Below are 26,667 nucleotides of genomic sequence, written 5' to 3'. Positions count from 1 at the left end.
TCAAATAATATATACAAATAAAAAAAGAATGATTAACTCATTCACTGCCATTCACAAACGTATTCAGGAATTGAAAATATGACAGAGCACCATCCCAGAATTGGTTCGAATTTTGTTTTGTAAGGCTTGGGTGCCGATAAAGTGCTAGCCATGGCCTCTAGCAATGTTTTTTCTTTTCCACAGGGGGCAGAATTGCCATTTTTTTCCATGTTAGCGCTTTGTTCCAGCTTCAGCTGTTGTTAAAGCGCTATATAAACCAATATGTATGTATTACATTGTATTTTGGACAGCCGCCCTCATTACAAGCTGAAATAAGTCCAGATAATTTAGGGGTTACCTCTTTTTTCTGATGAAAGTCTGTGGTTTCTAACGCTGTATTGAATGTTGATGTCGTTTTAAAAGTCAACATTCTGCAGGTCTTGGAATTCGAGTGACAATGAAAAAAAAACGTTGGCACTGGAGTGGATACATTTTTGCACATGTCTGGCTGTGAATGAGTTAAAATAATCTTTTTGGCCAAATGTATGGTTTATAAATAACACAGGTGTCAAAGTCAAGACCCGTGGGCAAAATCTGGCCAGCCACACCATTTTATTTGGCCAGCGTAAGTCAATCAAATTCCATCATGCTTACTAAAGTCCGAATCAGAATGTTAAATTGTCCCATGTAAACCATAATAACAGTAATTATTTTTGACTTTAAATTCGAAAACTAGTTATTCATGAATTTGTTGTGTGCTATACATGTAATATATGGAGGAGATGAAACATTCTAATGGCTTCCCCAAATTCATCATGGCCCTCAAGAGGAAACCGTCACTACAATGTCGCCCACGGCAACAACAAATTAATAAATTTGACACTATAAAATTGGACATACCCTGCAAATTCCCTCATCTTCCTCCTCGGTCAAATCAACAAGCCCCTCGCCCTGCAAGTCACATGATATGGCTCGACGGATCTCAGGCCCGATGTCATGCAGCGTGCGCAGGCCAGCCTGTAAAGAAACCGCGCGGAATGTAAGAGAACGCAAATATTAATATATATTAGTGTAGTTCTGCCGCTTGAGTTGTTCCAAGAACGTGACGGAACCAATGTATCCCTTAAAGGACAACCGACGCCATTTTTTTGTTTCCTAACTGACATCAGAAAAACGTTTTATAGCATCTATAATGCCCAAAACACGCAGGCTGATATTTTTTTGTGAAATGCAAAACACCAATAAAAACGACTTCAAATTGAACCCGGAAGTGGCCAGTTTCAGAAGGTCCCGCCCCCTTGTTCGTGACGTCACGCCAAGACGTCTTGCCTTGCTCGAGAATCAAAATAATGGCTTCAGATTGGGAGAAGATGCTTTCTTGTTACTCATCCAGTTATGAATATGATTCAAATAGTTCTGAAGAGGAAAGCATACATGCTTGCTATCGATTAAAGAAGTCCTCCCGTATCAATTTAAGCCGTCAGGACTCCAATGTAGCCTCCCAAAAAATGCACAAGATGGCGCCCAATTGGAAATGGGCTGATTTGTCTGCTGGAAATTTGTGTCAACTAGTATCAAATAGTAGTCTTGGTGCAACACACAACGATTCACCATGCCGTTATTTATGTGTTTTCCTTCTAATTTCGACATCGACACGGATCAACATGAAGTTTTCAGACCAAACAAAGTCCCGCAAAATGCATTGTGTGTCCTTTTCTCGGTCAGGGGTGTTCCTTCCGTGACGTCACGTACGGACTCGTCACCAACTCAAAAACAAGACTTCCGGAATATTCAGCGTGAGTCTTAAAACGTAAAATATAACTATATGTGGTGGAATCTTTGTAGAATACGCCCAGTAGAAGTCATTTGAAGACATTTTACAAATTATGGACACAACTTGTCCGGAGGTGTCGGTTGTCCTTTAAGAAATAGTAACAGATGCATATTTTAAGTGCTGAATAAATTTGTCAATGTCCTTTTGTTGATTTTGAGAGCACACGCTATCAACAAACAACAGAAAGTTCTGAAAGGAGCATGACACGGTGCAAAACTTCAGTCAAACAATTCTTTAGCTCCAAGTCAATTTCGATGCTTCAAAGACGCAGCAGGATTGAAAAAGTTTCACTGGTTCAATAATCAGTGATAATAACGGCAAAAAAAACAACATGTTTTTATTGAAAGGTTGATTTGACAGCACTCACCTGCAGCGCCATGGTGCTGTTGATCCTGACGAATGAGCGTCGCCTACCCACAATGCCTTTCTCTTTGCGCCTCTTGAACTTCCTGAAGTAATCTTGTATCAGGAAGGTGGCATAGAACTTCCCCACCGTGACCTCGTCATCTGAGTGAAGAGAACAGACACAACGGGGTCCTCCCCAATCAACACCAAAAGCACAAAAACACACACAAACCAATAGTTATTCACAATCACACCAATTTAGAGTATTCTATTAGTCTGTCATGTATGTTTTTCCAATGTGGAATCAAACAAGAACACCCAGACAAAACCCACAGAGGCCAGAGGTGGAATTGAACTCGGTATCCCTGCACTGTGTGGTTGACGAACTAACGACTAACCATTGGTCCACCAGGTCGCCCACTCGTATTGATTATGTTTTTTTTTTCTTCAAATTGTTTGTTTGATTATTCTTTTTTTTTTTTTTTGCTAGAATAAAATTGATGCACTTCAAATGTTTTCCGTACAGAAGTACTGTATTGTTTGTTATAAATTAATTTAAGCTCACTGTTTGTTTCTTTCATGCTAGTAAGGGCACAATGTTATTAGATGTGTACTTATATTAATTTATCGGCCAAATTATACAATTTATGGGCACGGAAGCGGTTTGTGGGGTAAAGAAGACACGGAAAATGAAGGACGGGATTCCTGTGATGTGCAGTGACCACTCACCGCCTGCAGGGGGCACTACTTGATCCAACAGTTTCATGCTGGTTCTTTTCCAGATCTTCTTGATCACAGCTCTCAGCTCCTCATTAGCCTGTTCCAGGTTACCTTGGAAACAGGATTTAGGATTGGAGAAATTCTCTCTCATATTTGGTGGTGACTTTTGATACTTTAATAATATGACGAATAAATGTGAAACATGGATTACCTTCTGTTTTAATCTTGAGAGCCGTGCGCACCAGCGCGAACAAGGTGGCATTAAACATAACTGTACCGTCGCTGTTCAGAGGCATGTTCATGGCAACAAGACGCTGTGGATGAATCGAAGATCAGACTGCAGACTGATGATGTCAATATTTATTCATATTAAGACATATTTAAATAGACACTGTAAACCTGTGATGATATACCAAATTTAAATTTTCATTTGTTATTTATTAATTATAGTTTAGTATTGAATTTTTTATATTTATTATTGTGATAATAATTATTATCTTTTTATAATCATAAAAATAATGATTATTGATGCGCTTTTATTAAAGATTTATATATACAAGAATGTTTTTTTAATTGAAAAAGAACAAATTGCATTTCACATAAAAAAATACTACTACTAATAATAATAAATAATAATGATTATTGATGCACTTTTATTGATGATTTATATATACATGTATATATATTTTGTTTATTGAAAAATAACAAATTGCATTTCACATAATAATAATAATAATAATAATAATGATTATTGATGCGCTTTTATTGATGTTTTATATATACATGTGGATATATATTTTTCTTCATTGAAAAATAAATTGCATTTCACATAATAATAATAATAATAAAAATAATGATTACTGATGCACTTTTATTGCATTTCACACATAATAATAATAATAATAATAATAATAATTATTATTATTATAATGATTATTGATGCGCTTTTATTGATGATTTATATACGTGTATATTTTTTTTAATTGAAAAATAACAAATTGCATTTCACATAATAATAATAAATAATAATAATAATAATAATAGTAATAATTACTACTACTACTAATAATAATAATAATAATAAATAAAGACCATCATTATTAAGATTATTTGTATTTATTTATTTTGTACTTATTGTTCCTATTGGTTATTATTTATTATGAATAGTAGGAGTAGGATTTGAACTTTTTTTGAACGTGATTTTTTTCATTGTGAGGTTCTATTTATTAAGTAGCTCGATAGTTTGAGTGTTTCAGTCCAGACCTTGCAGGCCACCCTGTGTGGGCAGAGTTTGCCAAAGCCAAGAGGAGGCTGGATCCTCCGAAGCAATGTCACCACATCCAGGTGTTTTATCCTGCCTCTGCCAGGAAAACAAAGCAATTTTGCAAAATGGAGGCCTGCAACGGCACTGAAAGAAATCCACAGCAAAAAAAGCAAAGTCCCAAGTAGCCTACGCACTTTGCTTCCGGGTCGTATTCGGACCACATCCGTTTAAATTCATCAAGATGATGAGGACCAAGAATGGACCAATCCCGGGTGAGATAATCAAAGTTATCCATGATGACGGCAACAAACAGGTTAATAATCTGAAAGCAAGACAGACACACGATGTTTCCTTTCACCGTGTCTGCACATGTGGCCAAATTACAACTGCTGTGTGGAATTGCGGAAGGTGTCGGGCTCACCAGAAAAGCGCAAAGCATGTAGAAGGTGATGAAGTAGATGATGGCGAAGCCGCTGCCGCAGGTTCGCTCCTCGCCGGGGTTGTAGTCCGACTCGGTATCGCACAACTTGCCGGGAAGACAGGCCAGCATGATCTCCTGCCAAGCCTCGCCGGTGGCACATCTAACAAGTCGACATTTGCGACGATGCCCGGCTTAACATTCATTGTTGCGTGAAGGGAGGATTGATTCCAAAGTGACGACAAAAACAACATACCTGAAGAGCATGAGAACGGCCTGAGGGAACGTTTGGAAGTTATTGTTGCGGTTGATTTGTGTTCCATCCACCATGGCTATTTTTCCAAAAACCTGGCGGCGGTAACATGGACAGCCAAACATTCGGTCAAATGGTATCCCAACCAGTCAAATCAATGGCACTTTGTAATAATAATAATAATAATAATAATAATAATAATAATAATAATAATAATAATAAAAACATAAAAATAAAAATAAAAGAATGAAAAAATACTAATACTAATAAAAAAAATAAAAAAAATATATATATAAAAACAATAAATAAAATAAAAATAAAAATAGAAGAATAAAAAAATAAAAACATAACAAAATAAAAAATACTAATACTAATACTAATACCAATAATAATAATAATAATAATAATAATAATAATAATAGTAATAATAATAATAATAATAATAAAAATAATAATAATAACAATAATAATAAATAAAAACATAAAAATAAAAATAAAAATAAAAGAATGACAAAATACTAATACTAATAAAAATAAAAAATAATAAAAACAATAAATAAAATAAAAATAAAAATAGAATAAAAAAATAAAACAATACTAATACTAATAACAATAATAATAATAATAATAATAATAATAAAATAAATAAAAAATAAGAAAATACTTAATACAAATAATATAAATACAAATAAAACAAAAAAAAAATAATATTAATAATAATAATAATAATTTGTACAACTGGTTTCAATGAAAACGAATGATTTGACATTTAAAATCCCACCACTTCATTGGTTTGATAAAGTACATCATCGGCAACACATGGTTCATCATTACGGCTTACCCAGTGAAATTACTAATTTATATGCTATGATTTCTCCTGAGAAAAAACTCATTTTTTAAAATATATTTTAAATATTGACCCCTCCAAAGTAACGCGTCACCTGCATTCCGATGACTGCATAGATAAAGAACAGCATGGCGATCAAAAGTGCAACATAGGGGAGAGCCTGGAAGGATTGAACAAAGGTCAATATACATGTCAACATTTTTTTCATGATTTTTAAACAATGTTGCATGTTCAACTGACCTGAAAGGATTTGATGAACGTCCACAGCAACGTTCGGATTCCGTCCCCCCTGCTCAACAATTTCACCAATCGCATCACTCGAAAGAGGCGGAAGAAAGTAATGGAGATGCGAGCGCTGTCTTCAGTGTTCTGCACAATGACGATATCCATTGAGGGAAGAATAATCGCCGATGGGAAAATTAAAGAAGGATAAAAACATGCAACTCAAGGCCATCTATTCGACTGTATTTAAAGGACAACCGACGCCTTCGGACAAGTTGTGTCCATAAATTGTAAAATGGCTTAAAATGACTTCTACTGAGCGTTTTTTACAAAGACTCCACCGCATATAGCTAGATTTTACCTTTTAAGACTCATTTTTATTGGTGTTTTGCATTTGACTAAAATATCATCCTGCGTGTTTTGGGTATTTTAGATGCTATGAAACGTTTTTATGATGTCAATTAGGAAACAAAAAAGTGATGTCGGTTGTCCTTTAAACGTGATGCATTGAAAAAGGCAGATACATAATATGTGAAAGATTTCATACTTCTTGATGAAGGCTTTAAGAACAATTATGACACATGCAGAGCAATGGCATGCCGTGAACACACCCGAATGCCTCACCAAACACCCCCCCCCAAAAAAAAAAAAAAACTGGTCAATCCACAGTCCGTAAAACATTCATGCAGGGCATAAATACAAGCAACCTCAAGTCTGACGTCTCCATCACGCATGGATGTCAACCTAATGGTCATTTGAATGCAAACACCTGAGACAGTTTGTTGAAATGAATGATGGCGTCTCATGCCGTATGCCAAGACAATTACAACAAACAACATTTTGGCCAAGCATTAAATACATACCAAATTGCGACAAATGTCTAATCAAAATCTATGAAATTACAGCCCCCCCCCCCTCTTCCCTCAAGGTGACCAAATGTTTTTTAGTTGAAATGAAGGAGGCGGGGCTTCTTCTTACCCCTTGTTCCACTATCACCTTGACGACAGGGAGCCCTGCCGACTTAAAATCAAGAACCTCAAATTAATTGGAGTTACATAAAGCACATGAATGCCTCTTTGCATAATTATGACATCCCACACAACTCTCTCATCTAAGAGTGCAACGCAGTTTATACATTGAATAAAAATGATATTCAGTGATACAAGCTTCCTGATATTCACTGCAACATTACACACAATTGCAGAAATGAAATGATGAGTGATGAAAACAAAAATTAATCTCTTTTTACATATAAATATGTATCTGTTGTGGCTCAAAATGACTTCACATATAAGGCGCACCTGAGCGTACAAGGCGCAGGATCATCTTTTCAAGAAAACCAAGACTTTTGGGTGCGCCTTATACACCGAAAAATATGGTAATCGCATAAAGACGTTGTAGAGCGACATAATTTTTGTAAAACTAATGAATATAATTAATATAATGAATTTAAAAGAAACACTTTATTTACAAGCATTGGAAAAATACTGTATGTTTCAAACATTCACAAAATAAATGAATGCAATCAGTGTCATAAGGCAAACAGACGTGCATGCATGTGTGATTACTTACATTGATTTCAGTGATGGCAATATCAACCACGCTACCGACAACAATTAAGGCATCAAACGTGTTCCATGCATCAGCAAAATAGTTCTGTAAGCCACAAGCCAATAAGACAAACACACAAATGACACAGAGAGAGAAACACAGAGAGAGATAGAGATGGAGAGAGAGAGAGAGAGAGAGAGAGAGATACACACAGAAAAAAAGGAAAGATTGATAACAGAAAAAGCTTTTCGAATGGCAGAAAACATTTCATGCAAAACAAAAAATATGCTACAATGTGTCCTTTTTTCGATCAGGGGCGTTCCTTCAGTGACGTCACGTATGGACTCGTCACCAACTCAAAAACAAGACTTCCGGAATATTCAGCGCCAGTCTTAAAAGGTAAAATATAGCTATATGTGGTGAAATCTTTGTAAAATGTCTTCAAATGACTTCTACTGAGTGTATTTGACAAATTATGAACACAACTTGTCCGGAGATGTCGGTTGTCCTTTAATACAGAAAAGCAAAAAAAAAAAAAAAAGCCAACTAAAATAGCATTTTACATTTCCACGTGTGCTGTCTAGGATATTTGATGACCTGGTTTGACTTTCTGAAAGTACGAATCCAGCAATATCCTGCTCAATTTCCCGCTAGACTCATTCGATTATTATTTCATGGGATGTCAACCTAGACTTTATTGACCGACTCACGACAATAATGAAAAAGAAGAGTGGAAGGAAAAGCAAGGAGGTGCAAAGGACGGTAGCGACAAATGGTGATTGCAGCACGGGACAAAGCCGAACATACTGGCGTCTCTCTACCTGGCTGAGTATGATGTCGACTACACTGCCAATCACCACCAGGGCGTCAAAGACATTCCAGGCGTCCCCCACATAGCCCTGAATAGGGCGACCGTGCGCAGCCAGCAGGAGGAGGAAACAAAGGCAATGGGGGAGCAAAAAGGGATGCGGGGCCAACGTGGAGGAAGGTTGGGGAGGTTAAGAGGGGACAGGAAGAGCGCATGAGGGCTGTTTTAAATGGAAAGGGGGATCGTTATCAGATACAAACTTCAGTGTGTATCACGGGTATCCAATATCAGGGAAGCTTTCAGGGAACAGCTACATTGAAAAGAACGGAACAAAATGGTTGCCCATAGTCCACTGACGGATGTCATCAAATGATCAATTTGGAATTGTTGACACTTTTCTACTCGGATTTTTTGTCATTCACGTAGAGTAGCTTTAATCACCCCTACAGCACATAGACTCACCCTGGGCTTGAAGGCAATAAGCTTGAAGATCATCTCAACAGTGAACACGCCAGTAAAGACCATGTTCAAGATGTCCATGGCATAATTGAAAAGGTGAGACTGTCCATGGTGCTGCAACGAGACACACATTTGACCAAAAGTTCGTTGTTGCAACAACAAAAGGCAAATGTCGTCTCACATATGTCAATTCGTCTGAGGAAGCTCTCAGTCGTACAGGAATGGTCCATCCATGAAAAGGTTTCTTCAGCCGTCTTCTTTGAAGGTGTCGGACGTTTCGCTTCTTATCCAAGAAGCTTCGTCAGCAACTAAAGTCTTACTGATAGTTCCAGCCCTATACATATATATATATATATATATCCCTACTGTCCAGACGTGGCGGTGCCGGACTCTGCTATGATTGGTCCCTGCTCTCAGGTTGGGGGGAGCGGAGGACTAATCCCTATGGCTCCACTGATTGCTTCTATCGTCCTGACTGACGACTGGCCTCATTGCCCAATTTGCCCTGGTATCACCTCATCAGCATAACTAAGCCTATGTTGCCCAAGCAGTTCGTACAATAGACTGCTCAGGCAACATAGCGATTAGTCCTATGCTTCACCAAACCTGAGCGCAGGGACCAATCTTCGCAGAGTCCGGCACCCCCACATCTGGACAGTAGGGATATATATAGGGCCGAAACTACCCTACCAGTAAGACTTTAGGTTGCTGACGAAGCTTTTTGGATAAGAAGCGAACCGTCCGACACCTTCAAAGAAGTACAGATGACGGCTGAAGAAAACTTTTCATCGATGTTAATTCGCAATGTAAGAACTACACATGAAACAAGCTGGAATGTGACTGATGGAAAAAAAAGGTGGCTTACCTGTATCGCCAGACACAAGGTGTTCAGGATGATTAGGACAAACATGACATACTCAAAGCCGGTGGAATTGACCACATACCAGAACTTGTACTGGTATGGGTTTTTAGGTATGTAGCGACGCAGGGGGCGGGCTTTGAGAGCATATTCCACACATTGGCGCTGAAGTAGTTGTGAGGTGGAGAAAGAAAAATATTTTAGTCTCTCAAAACTATTTTAAAAATACTTTTTTTTGTGTGGCGACAAGTAAACAAATACAGAGTATTGTACCTGGTTTTTGTCCAGCTCACAATTCTTATATTCCTTCTCACCCTGCTCCTGGAAGGTGACAATAACGAAACCGACAAAGATGTTCATCATGAAGAAGGCGATGATGATGATGTAGATGATAAAGAAGATGGAGATCTCAATGCGGTAGTTGTAGATGGGCCCCATGTTTTCACGGTTGGAGTCGATGGCCTTGTATAAAAGACTGTGAAGATGAAGGAAGTAAACAGAAGAGAAGCGCATAAGGCAAACGCGTCCAGATGAACATTTTGAGCTAACATCTGAATGTCTAGCAAGAGAAACTGAGGTTTTGGCTAAATGAAGCATTTTTCTGATCCAAGGGTAGGCAGCAATTATCTACTGTGTGGACCGCAAAGTAAATAATTTTAAACAAAACTCCTTACGTGGGCCATCCTTCAAACGTGGAGACAGTGAACAGAGCCATCATGGCCATGAGGACATTATCAAAATTGAAGTCACTGTTGTACCAGAGGCGCTCTTTAATCACGGGCATGGCGGTGTCTCCATTGTTGTAGAGAATGTACGTCCCCCTGCGATTTTGGAGGATGACACTTTTTAAACCACGCGTAACGGTTGCACACACGCGGAGGTCCTTGTTGAGAACATCACAAATACTGAAATGAATTAACATCTCACTTGCACTCCTCGGGGCTGGACTTTGCGTCGTCTGTGCAGCGATAAAATGTACCCTGTAAGCATAAACAACAACTGTCTTAAAGGACAACAGACGTCTCCGGACAAGTTGTGTCCATAATTTGTAAAATGGCTTCAAATGACTTCTACTGAGCGTATTTTACAAAGATTCCACCGCATATAGCTATATTTTACGTTTTAAGACTCGCGCTGAATATTCCGGAAGTCTTGTTTTTGAGTTGGTGACGAGTCCTCACGTGACGTCACGGAAGGAACGCCCCTGACTGAAAAAAGGACACATTGTAGCAGTCCTTCCATCACGTCAATGCGTTTTGCTGCACTTTGGTTTGAAAACTTCGAGTAGGACCAAAAAGAGGCAGAAGAGAGCGACAAAGCTCCATGTAAGGAATTAATCAGCCTGTGGAAACGGGCTGATTAATTCCTTACACGGCTTTGTCGCCATTTTCTGCCTTTTTGGGTGCGACATTTCCCAGCCCTGATGCCTCAAAATGACCTGGAATAAATTCTTTAATCGATTGTAAACATGTATGCTGTCTTCTTCAGAACTATTTGAATCATATTCATAACTGGACAAGTAACAAGAAAGCATATTCTCCGAATCTGAAGCCATTGTTTTGATTCTCCAGGAAGGCAATAAGTCTTGGGGTGACATCACGAACAAGGGGGCGGGACCTTCTGAAACTGGCCATTTCCGGTTTCATTCAAGTAGTTTTTGGACACTTTAAGTCATGTTTATTATTCATTTGACTAAAAATAATAGCCTGAGTGTTTTGGGAACTTTAGATGCTATAAAACGTTTTTCTGATGTCAGTTATGAAACAAAGAAGTGGTGTCGGTTGTCCTTTAAAGGCGAATAGACAAGGCAATGTTGGGACTGCGCTACACCATGTTGAGTTCTGTACCTTGAAAAGCTGCACTCCAATGCAAGCAAACATAAACTGAAGCAGCGTGGTGACGATCATGATGTTGCCGATGGTCCTGATGGCGACAAACACGCACTGGACCACATGCTGGGGGAAAAAAAGGGGAAAATGGCAATGGGACGCTTACCCTTTGCACCTGAATAAAGTGAAAACGTAGAAAAACTTGTTGGGAATCTAAAATGGTCCCAAATGTGTTGCTCATAAAAAGAATGATTCAATTTCAAGAGGAACTGTTGGGTGTCTGAGACAAATGCAGAGGTGTTAAAGTCAAGGCCTGGGGGCCAAATCTGGCCGCCACATCATTTTATTCGGCCCGCGAAAGCATATCCAACATGTCAAGTTCCATGATGCTAGCTAAAGCCTGAACCATAATTTCAAATTGGCGTATGTAAACCGCAATAACAGTCATTATTCTTGACTTCAAATTTGAAAATGTGTTATTCATTTATAACTATCTCTTGTTTCTATTTATAATTGTATTTTATTTATAATTGTAATTCATTTATTACTGTATCTATGCTTGTCCGTGACTGTAAAGTGTCATTGAGAGCTTTGAAAGGCGCTTGAAATAAAATGTATTATTATTATTATTATTAGTTGTGCGTTCTGTATGTAATAGATGAAACAGTCTAATGTTTTCCCCAACTTCATAACGGCCGTCGAGAGGAAACTGAACTACATTGTGGCCTGCTGCTGCTGCTGAAAATCGACATTATTCAGAACTCAATCAACAGCGTCAGGCTGACCTTCAGTCCTTTAGCTCTGTTGATGGCCCGAAGTGGGCGGAGGACTCTCAAAACACGAAGAATCTTTACGACTGAGATTGCAGAAGATCTACAGAAAGAGAAAAAAAAAACAGAATTCGACAAACCCTTTTCAAAATAAAATCTAGACCAAGCTCAATGGAAAGACAGATAGTATCCATTTTATTGACGTACAGAATAAAAACACGTCAAGAAAAATAAATATACATACTGAATACCAAAGGAGACCAGAGACACCCCAACAACCAACAGGTCCAATAGGTTGAAGTAGTTCCGACAGAAAGCTCCTTTATGTAGGAACGCTCCAAATGCCGTCATCTGGAAAGACAGGTGTCAGTCAAGACCGGCCACATCATCAGAAAAATTTCATTACGCTATATGTATTTAACTCATTAACTGCCAGACGTGCAAAACTGTGTCCACTCCAGTGCCAGGGTTTTTGTCATTGTCACTTGCATTTCAGGATCTACACAATATTGAGTCTTAGTATACTACATAAACATTCAATGCAGCGTTAAAAACCTCAGACTCTCTCTTCTTTCTTCAGAAAGAAAGAGTTAATTCCTAAATTATAAGGGTCTGGAGTTATATGAGCTTAAAATGAGGGCGGCTGTCCAAAATACAATGCAATACTGGTTTATATAGCACTTTGACAATAGCTGAAGCTTGAACAAAGCGCTAACCTGGAAAAAAAGGGAAATTCTGCCCCCTTGTGGAAAAGAAAAAAAAATCCAGAGGCTATGGCCAGCGCTTTATGAGCACCCCTCGCAAGAAAAACCAAACCCCAAATAAATTTATGAATGGCGCTCTACGTCATATTTCCAATTCCCGAATACATTCGTGAATGGCAGTGAATGAGTTAACAAATAATGGTAATTTATTAAAAGCGTCGAGAGAGAGAATAAGAAAATGTGTCAATCTTGTTTTTGCATTATGTTTTACATAAAGGTGGTCATGTGCGCAACACATTCAAGTCTCTGTCAAAAATTGATCACGTATGAATATGAAAGTAACTGAAGTGGCGACAGACTTCACTTCCACAAGGCAAATTTGGAATTTGGTTCGGCAACCTGGAACAGTGGAACCACTGAAGTTGAACGCAAAAGGCTAAAAAAAAAATATGGCATGCATGAATGGCATTATGCCAGCCATGAGCATAAACTGTGAGATCTCAGAGTGAGATCTACTGCCATCGCTTTTGTTAAATAAACAAATTAGTTCTGCAATAAATTTGACGTGGATTCTCAACCACTGTCAAACACTGCAGAGCGCAATTTAGATTGACTTTCGTTTCGTGTCTCATTTTTGAGCTGTTTAAAATGCTGAAATCATACCAAAAAAAAACACACTTAATGGTTCTGTATTCTCTTGAAATCATACTTAATACTTAAATCTATTGCAAGTATTTTTGTTTTTTGATTAACCTTCTTTCAATAAATAAACAAACACACACACACAAATAAATAAACTGTCCTTGAGAGCTTTGAAAGGCGCGTAAAATGTAATGTATAATTATTATTATTATTATTTTCATGTACACAGATAGACAAATAAATAAAGTGTCCTTGAGAGCTTTGAAAGGAGCGTAAAATGTAATGTATTATTATTATTATGTGAAATGAAATTTGTTATTTTTCAATTAAAAAAATATATACATGTATATAAATCATCCATAAAAGCGCATCAATAATCATTATTTTTATTATTATTATTCACACATACTAGATAAATAAATAAATAAATAGTGTCCTTGAGAGCTTTGAAAGGCTCGTAAAATGTAATGCATTATTATTATTATTATTATTATTATAAACACATACACAGATAGACAAATAAACAAATGAATAAATAAATAAATACACAAATAAATAAATAAATACATAAATAAATAAAGTGAGTGTCCTTGAGAGCTTTGAAATGCGCTTAAAATGTATTATTATTATTAACACATACACAGATATATATATATATATATAAAATAGACAAACAAACAAACAGATAAATAAATAGACAAATAAATGAATAAATAAATAAAATACAAATAAATAACTGGCCAGACAGTGTTTGTTTAAGTATGTTTTTTTTTTTATCTTGTCATGAGTGCATGAAAGCATGCAGAAAACTTGTTGGGAATCTAAAATTGCCCTAAATGAGTCTCTCATAAAAGGAATGATTCAATTCTTCCTTCAAATCAACCACAGTGGCTCCACTGTAATTAATACATGCATATTAATAGACACACAGGTATTAGACATTTGAAAAAGACATCCAACAAAGCATTCTAAAGCCACTACATTGATTTGCGGGGCAGATTAATCCTACATTTTATTAAAAAAATGGCTTTGTAATCTTCTCTGGATCAAATTCTTAAGGACAAACAAACAAACAAACCAAAAAAAAGATGACAAGGCTTTATCACCTTATTGTCTGAACATGCAATCGGGTGATCCAACGGAGCCAATTGTAACCTTTAAAATTAAAATGTTATGCAGGTGCATTCTTGAGCAATATGAACTAGAATAAAAACTGTAAATAATACATCTACCATATATTGTTTTAGAATACATTTTGTCACTGAGTTCAATAATAAATAAGACTCAGGTTTAGATGGACAATATCGTTAAAGTACAAAAAGTGTAAATAGATGTACTGTCGCCATGACAACATGACATACGGGGCGGTTCCCAATCAAAACATCGATCAGGTGACGGTGGGCAAAGGCAGCATGCTTGGAAGTGGCGTAATTGTTGCATTGACTGATTTTTGCGGAGTCATCTCAACGCTCTATTGTTTACCTTAATAAGGATCTCAAATGTAAACATACTAGTGAAGACATAGTCTGCATAGCCTAGGATCTGAGGAAGCAATCAGAGTGACACACAAGCACACAGGAGGTTACAGAAGCTCTAGCCAGCACGGCACCACACGACACACACACACCATTTACCTTAAACAGGATCTCAACAGTAAAGATTGCCGTGAAAGCATAGTCAAAATAACCAAGTATCTGCAAGAGGCAATGCACAAGTTGCAAATCATCAAAACGTTCTGGGGACAACAGCACAGTCATTGTGTTTGACTTTTGACACACGTGTGGCGCCCGAGCCCACGCGTGTGCTCAACCAATTTGTCGGGAATTGCCTTGAGCCAAAACAGCTTTGCTACAAACTGGTGTTGATCCAGAAAGTTCCATTTATTCGCTTCCCCGCTTTCTTAAAGGACAACCGACGTCACTTTTTTGTTTCCTAACTGACATCAGAAAATACCCAAAACACGCATTTTTAGTCAAATGCAAAACACCAATAAAAATGACTTCAAGTGTCTAAAAAGTACAGTCAAACCGCGGTTTTTGGAACGTCTCGGTTCTCATCCCATTCGGTTTTCAACCAAAAATGTCATTTTTTTTATGCCCCGGTATACAACCGAAATTTGGTTCTCAACCAAACTGAATGCATCACTCGACTACCCTCCGCTTCCTTATACGTCACTTCCTTAGATGTCACGTCTTCCTCTTTGTGACCGACGCATTAATATTGTTGTTGTTTTATTTTTGCGAAAATTTGGTTAAGATCTACTGAATAGTCTGATTTTAAAGGTAGCGGAGGATGGTTTGAAAAGTTAGTGTGCCCTGTGTTTGCCCAAAGACAGCTGGGATCGGTGCCAACACGATCCGTGGCAGAAAGAAAATTGGTGAAAATAAAAGTTTGTTTTTATAGAATTTTACACATGACCTGCTCTATTATTAAGTTTTTATCTGGTTTATGTGATGAAATAGTTAAAAAGTTGTTGTCTAAACTTTGAACGGATTAAGATTTTTGACATTGATTTTAATGGAAAGTGCTGTTTCGGTTTTTGAACTAATCGGTTTTAGAACAGGTTTCTGAAACGGATTATGGTCGAAAACCGAGGTATCACTGTACTTCCATTTGAAACTGGAAGTGGCCAGTTTCAGAAGGTCGCGCCCCCATGTTCGGCAAGACGTCTTGCCGAACATGCCTTGCCAAGAATCAAAACAATGGCTTCAGATTCGGAGAAGATGCTTTCTTGTTACTCATCCAGTTATGAATATGATTCAAATAGTTCTGAATAAGAAAGCATACATGTTTGCAATCGATTAAAGAATTTATTCCGTGTCATTTTGAGGCATCAGGGGTGGGAAATGCCGCACCCAAAAAAGGCAGAAAATGGCGACAAAGCTCTGTGTAAGGAATTAATCAGCCCGTTTCCACAGGCTGATTAATTCCTTAAATGGAGCTTTGTCGCCCTCTTCTGCCTCTTTTTGGTCCTGCACGACGTTTTCAGACCAAAATACAGCAAAATGCATTGACGTGATGGAAGGTCTGCTACAATGTGTCCTTTTTTTCGGTCAGGGGCGTTGCTTCAGTGACGTGACGTGAGGACTCGTCACCAACTCAAAAACAAGACTTCGGGAATATATTCAGCGCGAGTCTTAAAAGGTAAAATATAGCTATATGCGGTGGATTATTTGTAAAATACGCTCAGGAGAAGTCATTTGAAGCCATTTTACAAATTATGGACACAACTTGTCCGGAGACGTCGGTTGTCATTTAACTAGTTGATTATCTTTGTTATTACAATTGCTATTATAATTTTTTCTTTTTTTTTTTTTAAAACGACGTTCAAGCTGGCGATCGGGAGGAAATACTGCAAATATGCGGGGGTCAACTGTACATCAGTAAGACACAACAAAAACATAAATACGTGTAGAATACTTCGTAGGCAGAAGCTCACCAAACAACTTGATCATTAAATTACGTGTAGTCTTTGGTGTATATATTTAAAAAAAACTACAAAAGGAAGTCATCGATTATGCATCATATCTACTAGGTGCATCTTTGAATATCGTGGAAAACTTTATTTATTTCTGTATGTCAGTTAAAAATGTGTTCTCAGAATACTTTGCTTATTTCATTTGTAATTATCACATATAATAATAATAATTTCAATGAGCATTATAATATAATGATTAATATTTTTCCTTTTAATCCCAAAATACGTCACTCTGCCTATGTGGGTGTGTACATTTCTCTCTGTCTCTCTTTCTCTGAAATTTGATATGAAATTACATACAAACTTGATTTGCAGGTGTGCACATTTTGCGTGATTACAAAGTGGTCATTATTCAAGCGGTTTTTGGAGATAACGTGCAACAATGTCAAGCAATTTGGGGGGGCGGGATTTTAGTCAATCCAGCCCAGTGAGTTGCGAATTCTATGACTTGGAAGATGCTATCACGTTGAGACAGCTCATAGCGTCATAAATGATCCACAAGGAACTTATCCAGACAATTCACACGTTGTTTACGTACAATATTTCGTGCAGAGAAGTTGCGTATGGGGTCCTCGGCGGCCAAAGACACAGAACTGAGCATGATGAAGACCAGAATGAGGTTGGTGAAGATTTGATGGTTGATCAGCCTATGGCAGAATACGCGAAACCTGCAACATTACAGAGAGGATATATTACAAGGAAACCACTAAATTATTCTTCAATGCAATTAACGTGCATATAACGTGACATGAGCTTAATCTAATTGTCGAACACACTATGTAAATACTCGCAGGGCTGAATGGAAAACGTATATGAAATCAAATGAATTGATCCGGACGATTACAATTCAAATTTGAATTTACGGGTTGGTGCTGCTGAAGATAAAAAAGGCGCTGCCCTCTGGGATGGGAGGTGTTTTTTCCTTGATGGTGAGCTCTGACAGCCTCTTGGGCCGGGGCCCAACTGGGACTTCTGGGAGGTCGTTGTTGTCGTCATCCACACAGCACACTAGAAACAGACAAAACAAAACAACACGGCTGTTGCATTTCCATTCGGCTACCCTTAAAGGACAACCGACATCACTTTTTTGTGACATCAGAAAAACGTTTTATAGCATCTAAAATACCCAAAACACCCGGTATGATATTTTTGTTTTACTTAAATGTAATAACTAACTCAATAAATAAATAAATAAAAATAAATATACAGTGAGACCTCAATTTACGAACTTAATTGGTTCCCAGACAGAGTGTGTAAGGCGAAAAGTGTGTATCTCAAAAAAATGTTTCCCATAGGAAACCATTAAAATGTCAATAATCCGTTCCCGGGTTGCCATAAAATATACTTTTCAACTAAATAAGCCTTAAAACTACACACGACATATCTTATTCTATGTATAATAAATACGCTATTGTATTGTAATGAAAGAAATACACTGAATTGTATCATAAAGTCACTTTATTTACATTTGTGATGGTCATTTATGGCTTGATGGGATGGCGTTGGAGGTCGAAGGTCAAAGGGAATGGCTGTTTGGAAAGAGAGGCGCATTACATGACGACTGTAATTAAAGAAATAAACTGTGCTGTAAAATAAAGATTTATTTACCTTTTTGATGGTCGTTGATGGCTTATGAAAGGAGATTCACCTTCCAGAAGGACTGTTGGTAACTTAACCTCTGGTGCTGTTCGGTCGTGTGCTTCCGCCGAAGATCACTCCGCCAGCCGTGGTGGGTGTGTATTATGAAAATAGTGCTTATTATAAGGTTTAATTTTCATGAATTTGACATTTGTAAGACAAAAAGTTTGTAAGTTGAGGTCTCACTGTACTTAACCATTTGTGCAGCTTGTTTTTACTCTTTTAATTTCAAAATTAGTTATCCAGCAAGCGGTTATGTAAAAAAAGAACATAAGGAAATGTTAGCACTTTTCTGTTGTTTTTGCGCCTTGTGTAACCGTGACAACTTTCTTATCTCAGTTTGATTATGATATTCATTTTATTTCCCTGAAGTGAAAAGACAAAGAAGAGGAAAATAAGATTTTATTACTTAAGAGAAATCAAATCTTTGCAATTTTCTTGACTCAAAAAGTCCATAACTGTGACCTCCTTGGGTTATACTTTTAGCATGACAATAAATTTACCTGGTGAGTCAATGGCAGAATAAAGTTCTTTGTCCTCCTCCAGCAGGAGCTCGATTGGCATCTACATACACGGTCAAAGGTTTATATATATACAAAAACAACCACAACACTGTTGCAAAGTCATGAACATGTTTGTGTACCTTTGTCTCGCCATCAGCGTCTTGTACTATTTCCACTCTGTGTTCTATGCCCTCCTCTCTATTTTGGAGGGATTAAAAATCAGCTGTTAGTCAGAAGCATGCAGGATAAATTGAGAGGAAGCAAAAAAAATGAGAGAAAGAAAGAATGTGATTTATATATATATATATACTTGGCACTGTCCCTCCTCTTCTTGGCCTCTTCTTCCTCCTTCTGGGCTGTGTTGAGGCTCTCAGCATCGGCAAGGTTGTCGACGGCAATAGCCAAGAACACATTCAGTAGAATATCTTGTCATGTGGCTTAAGGAAGGAAAATACTTGTCATAAGCAAAAAAAGAATGACCATAAATAAATCAATAAATCAATCAATAAATAAATAAATAAATAGCCAACAGCTAGGCAGCTTACAGCCAGCCAGCTAGACAGCTCATGGTCTAATGGATAGCTAATAAATAGCTAATAGATAGCCAGATAGCCAACAGCTAGCCAGTTAGACACTTTACAGCCAGCTAATAGCTAGCTAGCTAATAGATAGCAAATAAACAGTTAATAGCAGCTAGTCAGTTTAATATGTATTATATAAATAAATAAATAAATAAATACAGAAATAAATAAATGGATGGATAAATAAACAAATAAATAAATACGTAAATAAGTAAATAGGCGGCTAAATAAATACCAAAATAAATAAATAGCAAAGAGATGGCTAAATAAATAAATAGATGGATAAACAAAAAATAATAAATAAATAAATAAATAAATAGCCGGCTAAATAAATACAGAAATAAATAAATGGATGGATAAATAAACAAATAAATAAATACGTAAATAAGTAAATAGGTGGCTAAATAAATACCAAAATAAATAAATAGCAAAGAGATGGCTAAATAAATAAATAGATGGATAAACAAAAAATAATAAATAAATCAATAAATCAATAAATAAATAAATAAATAAATAGCCGGCTAAATAAATACAGAAATAAATAAATGGATGGATACATAAACAAATAAATAAATACGTAAATAAGTAAATAGGCGGCTAAATAAATACCAAAATAAATAAATAGCAAAGAGATGGCTAAATAAATAAATAGATGGATAAACAAAAAATAATAAATAAATAAATAAATAAATAAATAAATAAATAGCCGGCTAAATAAATACAGAAATAAATAAATGGATGGATAAATAAAAAAATAAATAAATACGTAAATAAGTAAATAGGCGGCTAAATAAATACCAAAATAAATAAATAGCAAAGAGATGGCTAAATAAATAAATAGATGGATAAACAAAAAATAATAAATAAATCAATAGATAAATAAATAACCATTGTAAAAATTAAAACACACACACACACACATCACTTCAGCCCAATTTGCCAAACTTGGTGTTGTCCAGGATACAATTTCCACATATAAAGAGGATGATGAAATAAATGCAGACCACCATTCCAGAGGACGCTGGACCACCATACGCCATGATCCCATCATACATCACCGTATTCCAGTCTTCTCCTGTCAGAATCTGGGGAACACAGGAACAAAATGCTACAAAACAAACAATGATTTTATATTTCTTTTGCTATAAAAGCATACTTGGAAGAGTTTGGTTCAGAAGAACTGCTTTAGGGATGAACTCGAACAGAGATTGGAGGAGGCCTTCTCCCAGTTTCAAAAAATGGGAACCACTTACCTGGAACACAGTGAGTAGGGCCTGAGGAAAGTTGTCAAATGTGCTCCGTTTGGTCACCGTCTGGTCAAAGTTAAACTTGCCCCCGAAAAGCTGCATGCCCAGTAGGGAGAAGATGATGATGAAGAGGAAAAGAAGCAGTAACAGGGAGGCAATGGACTTCATGGAGTTGAGCAGAGAGGCCACCAAATTACTCAGTGATGCCCAGTGGCTGAAGAAAATGAAACGGATTTTGTTGTTTTTTGAATTGGTCTCTTGGTTCGGGTGCCCAGCACTATGCGCTGCCTACCGTGTGACCTTAAAGATCCTCAGGAGGCGAACGCATCGGAAAACGGAGATGCCGAGCGGAGACATAATGGCCAGCTCCACTAGGATGGTCTCGATGATCCCACCGCACACCACAAAACAATCGAATCGATTGAACAGTGACACAAAGTAGGCCCGCAGCCCCAAACTGTATATCTTCACCAGCATCTCCAAAGTAAACATGGCCAGCAGAACCTTGTTAGCGACGTCTGGAGGAGGAAAAAAAAAAAGCCAGCAGAGAAATCAAGTTTATTTAAAAACAAATAGTTGTAATATATCACCGCCAAGAAGGTCATTCGGTTGAAAAAAGATGGATGCGATTTGAGTTTCGTATCCGCTTTGAGATGTTTGTTCACTAGCAACAGCGACGCTTCACATGTAACTGAACCACTTCTATTAAATTAGTCAAATCAACTCAAATTCATCAAAATTTGACATTCAATATACATGTACAATTGATAAACAATGTAGAATTTATGATAGTTTTTTTTGTCGTTGTTTTGACTTCCGCGAGAGTGTCTGCCTTTACAGCAGGTCCTGTATTTTGTTTTTCTACTTCTTCCTTTCCTTTCATCTTACTTTCATCACATTGCGGCTCCGAAATGTCAATTTCTCCACTGCGATAATGAAAGCTAATCCAATTCAATAAGATAACACTGATCATGATCTAAATGAGTCAGCACACATATTCTTTTTTTTTTAATTATTTTGTAACGGATTCTTTTATTACAGACAGTGGTGTTTTAGACACTCTGATGAAGGCACGCCAAAACATGTCAGGTAATTAAACAACATAAAAACACCACTGAACTTAACACAATGAGTCGCTTTATCAAACATAATTTAATGTTTATTTAAAGGACAACCGACGTCTCCGGACAAGTTGTGTCCATAATTTGTCAAATGGCTTCAAATGACTTCTACTGAGCGTATTTTACAAAAATTCCACCGCATATCGCTATATTTTACGTTTTAAGACTCGCGCTGAATATTCAGGAAGTCTTGTTTTTGAGTTGGTGACGAGTCCATACATGACGTCACTAAAGGACCGCCCCTGACCGTAAAAAAGACGCATTGTAGCGGTCCTTCCATCACATCAATGTATTTTGCTGTACTTGTTTGGTCTGGGGACCTCGTGTTGCACCCAAAAGCCGAGAAGAGGGCGTCCAAGCGCCATACAAGGAATTTATCAGCCTGTGGAAACCGAGGTGGCCACAGGAGGTCGCCATTTTGTGCCTCTTTTTTTGGGTGAGAGATTTCCCCCCAATGTTGCCTCAAAATGGCACAAATAAATGTTTTAATCGATTGCAAACATGTATGCTTTCCTCTTCAGAACTATTTGAATCATATTCATAACTGGAGGTGGAACAAGAAAGCATCTTCTCCGAATCTGAAGCCATTGTTTTGATTCACTAACAATGGAGTGACGATACGAACTGGGGGCGGGACTTTCTGAAAATGCCTAATTCGCAGCTCAATTTTTTGCAGATTTTGGACACTTTAAGTCATTTTTATTGGTGTTTTGCATTTGACTAAAATAGCATACTGCGTGTTTTGGGTATTTTAGATGCTATAAAACGTATCTGATGTCAGTTAAGAAACAAAAAAAGTGACGTCGGTTGTCCTTTAAAATTCAATATACACAAAGAACCTATAGAAATGTAATGCTCAGTGGAAAGAGATGGAAAGCTACAAGGGAAGCTTACCCTGAACTTCGGTGAGCCAATCTGGTTGGTTGTAATGCTCTGAGGCGATGGTAAGAGTATTGAGAAACACCAAAACGATGACCAGCCAGTAAAACGTCACCGATTTCACTGCGGAACGACATTTCCTGCGACAGAAACGATTCCACCGTCGCCCCTGACGACTTGAAAAAAAAACAACAACAAATTGTCAGACATTAGCCTATACAGGGTCGCACCAATGGGTAAAGGGTAGACTCGCCACTCGCAAGTTAATCATCGTGCCTCCATAATACAAAACAACCGTTCACACTCACAACATCACTGAGTGACACCATCCGTCACCCACATCAGGATTGAATAAAACATAACAAATGAAAAATGGAGATATCAAAGATATCGGACAAATGATGCATTCATGAACAATTTAAAGATTGAGATTATTTAGGGAATGGTCAAAATTAGGGATTGGAACAATGTACAGTATTATTTAAAGGACAACCGACACCATTTTTTTTGTTTCCTGACTGACATCAGAAAAACGTTTTATAGCATCTAAAATACACAAAACACGCAGGCTGATATTTTTAGTCAAATGCAAAACTGACTTAAAGTGTCCAAAAACAACTTCAAAATAAAACCGGAAATGGCCTGTTTCAGAAGGTCCCGCCCCCTTGTTCGTCACGTCACGCCAATACGTCTTGCGTTGCTCGAGAATCAAAACAATGGCTTCAGATTCGGAGAAGATGCTTTCTTGTTACTCATCCAGTTATGAATATGATTCAAATAGTTCTGAAGAGGAAAGCATAAATGTTTGCAATCGATTAAGGGAGTCCTCCCATATCAATTCGAGCCGTCAAAGACAGCATGTAGTGTCCCAGAAAATGCAAAAGATGGCGCCAAAGCTCCGTTGGAAATGGACTGATTTGTCTGCTGGGAATTTGTGTCAGCGAATATCAAATAATTGTCTTGGTGCAACACACAACGATTCACCATGGCGTTATTTATGTGTTTTCCTTCTAATTTCGGCATGAATACGGCTCACCATGAAGTTTTCAGACCAAACAAAGTACCCAAAATGCATTGTGTGTCGCTTTCTCAGTCAGGGGCATTCCCTCCGTGACATCACGTCAGGAATCCTCAGTGACTCGAAAACAAGACTTCCTGAATATACAGCGCAAGTCTGAAACTGTAAAATCTAGCTATATGCGGTGGAATCCTTGTAAAATATGCTCAGTAGAAGTCATTTGAAGTGATTTTACAAATTACGGACACAACTTGTCCAGAGGCGTCGGTTGTCCTTTAAGTTATATAAATTAGTTCGTATAAATCAAGGCATGCAGGATGAATTGAATCCACTCGGATGATGCACATACCTACAGGGTGATGTCACATCACGGTACTAACCTGCACTTTGACTTAGTAATTTTTTTACTGAGAAGAAAAGAAAACGAAACTTTTTTTTACAAAGCTGTTTTGGAACTGTAAATACTGTAGGTGACGCGATTGTGTAGGTAAAGAATGGCAAGATGACGCTCACCACAAAGGAGCACAGCAGAGCCATTTGTCATCCTCGCTGTGATTGTCAGTGTTGACAGATTCGGCCTCACTTGTTGGCACGCTTGCTGTTGAATCACACACAAAAGAAGACACGTGAAAACAACATACGGTGACAAAATCAAACAAGCAATCCCTGCGTCATGTGATGACTCATGTAAAATGAAATTTTTATCTTGACAACCATGGAGTTAATCGTATTAAGTATGCAGAGGACAACTCGTACATATCAACTAGTATACAGAAGACAAATTGGCCTAAGTTAAAAGAGGCATGAAATAAATTCACCAATAAAGTGACAGTGAAGTGCAAAATTATTTTGATTAACTCATTCACTGCCAGACGATCCACTCAAGTGCCAGGGTTTTTGTCATTTTTACTCAAATTCCAGGAATCACACAGAATATGGAGTTTTAGAACTACATAAACGTTCAAGGCAGCATAAGAAAATATTAGACTCTTTTCTTTCATCAGAAAAAAACGAGTTAATTCCGAAGTTATATGGATCTGGAGCGGGGGTTTCAAACATACGGCCCACGGGCCGGAACCGGCCCCCAAGGAGGTTTGATCAGGCCCGCAAAATAATTTAAAAGTGGAAAAAATGCAAAAACGACATGGAATTCATATTTTTAATGACGGACAATTCAATGATTGTCCACTAGGGGGTAGAGTGGTGCTGTTTCGATCAACGTGGAAGAAAACAGCGGTTTCAACACCAAAATGTCATTATCCAAACAGAGAAAAGTAGATAAGGAGTGTAGAAGTTTCTATGAAAAATGGACCATGTCATATTTGTTTTACAGAAATGGATGGGAAACCTTTGTGTTTGGTCTGTTTTCAACAAGTTTCAGTATTGAAGGAATGATATTTGGTTATTTATAGCATGTATGGTATCATTTTAATGGTCCGGCCCACTGGACATCTACCGAGCCCATATATGGCCCACCATGTGAAATGAGTTTGACACCCCTGGTCTGGAGTAATATGAGGTGCAAGTGGGGGCGGTTGTACAAAAGGCACATGCTGCCCCATCGTGGGAGGGAAAAACATTGCCAGAGGTCTGACCAGCGCTTAATCGGAACCCCCCCGCAAGAGAAACCAAAACCCGACCAAATTCAGGAATAGCGCTCAACGTCATATTTTCATAAATAAATTTGGGAATGGCAGTGAATGAGTTAATGGTGATGATGGGATGAGAAATGAGAACATCCAGAACGATGTGGTGGAAAATGTAGCTGTTATAAAATCATGTCAAAAAAACCTTGTCTGATTTCATGTGGGGAATACAGTAATCTGGGTGCAGGCAGTTCCATTTTGTGCCGTCCCCAAGATTAAAACATCTTTTCTTCTTACTTTTGATTCCTGCTTCATTAATAATGACCCTAACAACGATTACAAGACATTCTCCACAATAAAAACGAGAGTTTGCGATGACAAAATAGCAATTAGCCTAGCGGCCCTATATTATGTCTGCTAGCTTACTATTCTTTCTTCTTCCTTGTGTTGTCTGGATAACTCGCAGCAATTGAAATTTTAGAAAGTTGTACAAAATGTGAACAAAGGGAGATGTTCAATGGGTGATGTGATGATGGGGAGTAATTCCAAGCAAAACATGAAAGTATTCAGCCAAGCAAAGCAGGGGAGGTATGAATTCTTGGACAAAGATGGTGTCTCCATGATGACAATGAGCGTGAAAACACCAGTTGGGACAAGCGCAGATTTACCCTGTGTCTCATTGGACTGTGTGAACCAGCCAAACTTTCCTTTCTTTCCTTTCTTCTCGGTGAGGTCCGCTAATGTGACCCCTTGGTGTGACCAATGTGCAGTTCACATTCACATAGCCGGACAGCAGAAGAAGCAGTGTGTCAGTTGACGGCAGTAGAACAGACACAAGCAATGGTAGAAATTGAAGCCACAAACCATATTCATTCTTTGGCCCAAGTAAATTACTGCATTTTTGTATATTTTGTGCAAGGACTCCTTTAGTAGCCTTCTTGCTAACAGATGTAGCGTCTCTAAAGGGTGGTGGTAATTAGTATTTTTTTACATGTTTGTTTGTTTTGTAACACTGCTAAAGTACAGCAGTCAATAATATTGTACGTGGAGTCCAATTTTTAAAGGACAACCGACGTCTCCGGATAAGTTGTGTCCATAATTTGACGCGATTG

General features: G+C 37.7%; 1 protein-coding gene across 10 annotated transcripts in view; it reads right to left on the bottom strand.

Moving 5' to 3' along the window:
• Positions 1-26,667, bottom strand: part of cacna1db (calcium voltage-gated channel subunit alpha1 Db) — a 43,774-nt gene that overhangs the window by 5,525 nt on the left and 11,582 nt on the right. Inside the window, exons 10-44 of one of the 10 annotated variants that reach the window (XM_089013881.1) lie at positions 26,224-26,304; positions 24,483-24,567; positions 24,350-24,376; positions 22,967-23,127; positions 21,244-21,469; positions 20,958-21,165; positions 20,669-20,789; positions 19,434-19,548; positions 19,264-19,321; positions 19,124-19,184; positions 17,846-17,990; positions 17,521-17,650; positions 15,139-15,198; positions 14,987-15,046; positions 12,403-12,509; positions 12,174-12,261; positions 11,407-11,514; positions 10,487-10,539; positions 10,234-10,380; positions 9,833-10,034; positions 9,566-9,724; positions 8,704-8,814; positions 8,255-8,332; positions 7,455-7,538; positions 6,861-6,902; positions 5,901-6,029; positions 5,755-5,820; positions 4,817-4,908; positions 4,564-4,723; positions 4,337-4,464; positions 4,142-4,238; positions 3,090-3,192; positions 2,888-2,989; positions 2,181-2,320; positions 880-996 (exon numbers count right to left, since the gene is read on the bottom strand). In XM_089013881.1, coding sequence (XP_088870007.1) covers positions 880-996; positions 2,181-2,320; positions 2,888-2,989; positions 3,090-3,192; positions 4,142-4,238; positions 4,337-4,464; positions 4,564-4,723; positions 4,817-4,908; positions 5,755-5,820; positions 5,901-6,029; positions 6,861-6,902; positions 7,455-7,538; positions 8,255-8,332; positions 8,704-8,814; positions 9,566-9,724; positions 9,833-10,034; positions 10,234-10,380; positions 10,487-10,539; positions 11,407-11,514; positions 12,174-12,261; positions 12,403-12,509; positions 14,987-15,046; positions 15,139-15,198; positions 17,521-17,650; positions 17,846-17,990; positions 19,124-19,184; positions 19,264-19,321; positions 19,434-19,548; positions 20,669-20,789; positions 20,958-21,165; positions 21,244-21,469; positions 22,967-23,127; positions 24,350-24,376; positions 24,483-24,567; positions 26,224-26,304 — 3,851 coding nt within the window. The remainder of the gene's footprint in view (positions 1-879; positions 997-2,180; positions 2,321-2,887; positions 2,990-3,089; positions 3,193-4,141; positions 4,239-4,336; positions 4,465-4,563; positions 4,724-4,816; positions 4,909-5,754; positions 5,821-5,900; positions 6,030-6,860; positions 6,903-7,454; positions 7,539-8,254; positions 8,333-8,703; positions 8,815-9,565; positions 9,725-9,832; positions 10,035-10,233; positions 10,381-10,486; positions 10,540-11,406; positions 11,515-12,173; positions 12,262-12,402; positions 12,510-14,986; positions 15,047-15,138; positions 15,199-17,520; positions 17,651-17,845; positions 17,991-19,123; positions 19,185-19,263; positions 19,322-19,433; positions 19,549-20,668; positions 20,790-20,957; positions 21,166-21,243; positions 21,470-22,966; positions 23,128-24,349; positions 24,377-24,482; positions 24,568-26,223; positions 26,305-26,667) is intronic. The other 9 variants (XM_089013890.1, XM_089013959.1, XM_089013898.1 and 6 more) reach the window with 9 other exon arrangements.

The sequence above is a fragment of the Hippocampus bargibanti genome, linkage group LG01 (genome assembly GCF_051943395.1).
Source record: "Hippocampus bargibanti isolate YZ-2025 linkage group LG01, ASM5194339v1, whole genome shotgun sequence".
Classification (NCBI taxonomy): Eukaryota; Metazoa; Chordata; class Actinopteri; order Syngnathiformes; family Syngnathidae; genus Hippocampus; species Hippocampus bargibanti.
The sequence above is the reverse complement of the archived record's forward strand: the minus strand, read 5'-3'. Positions and strand labels throughout refer to the sequence as shown.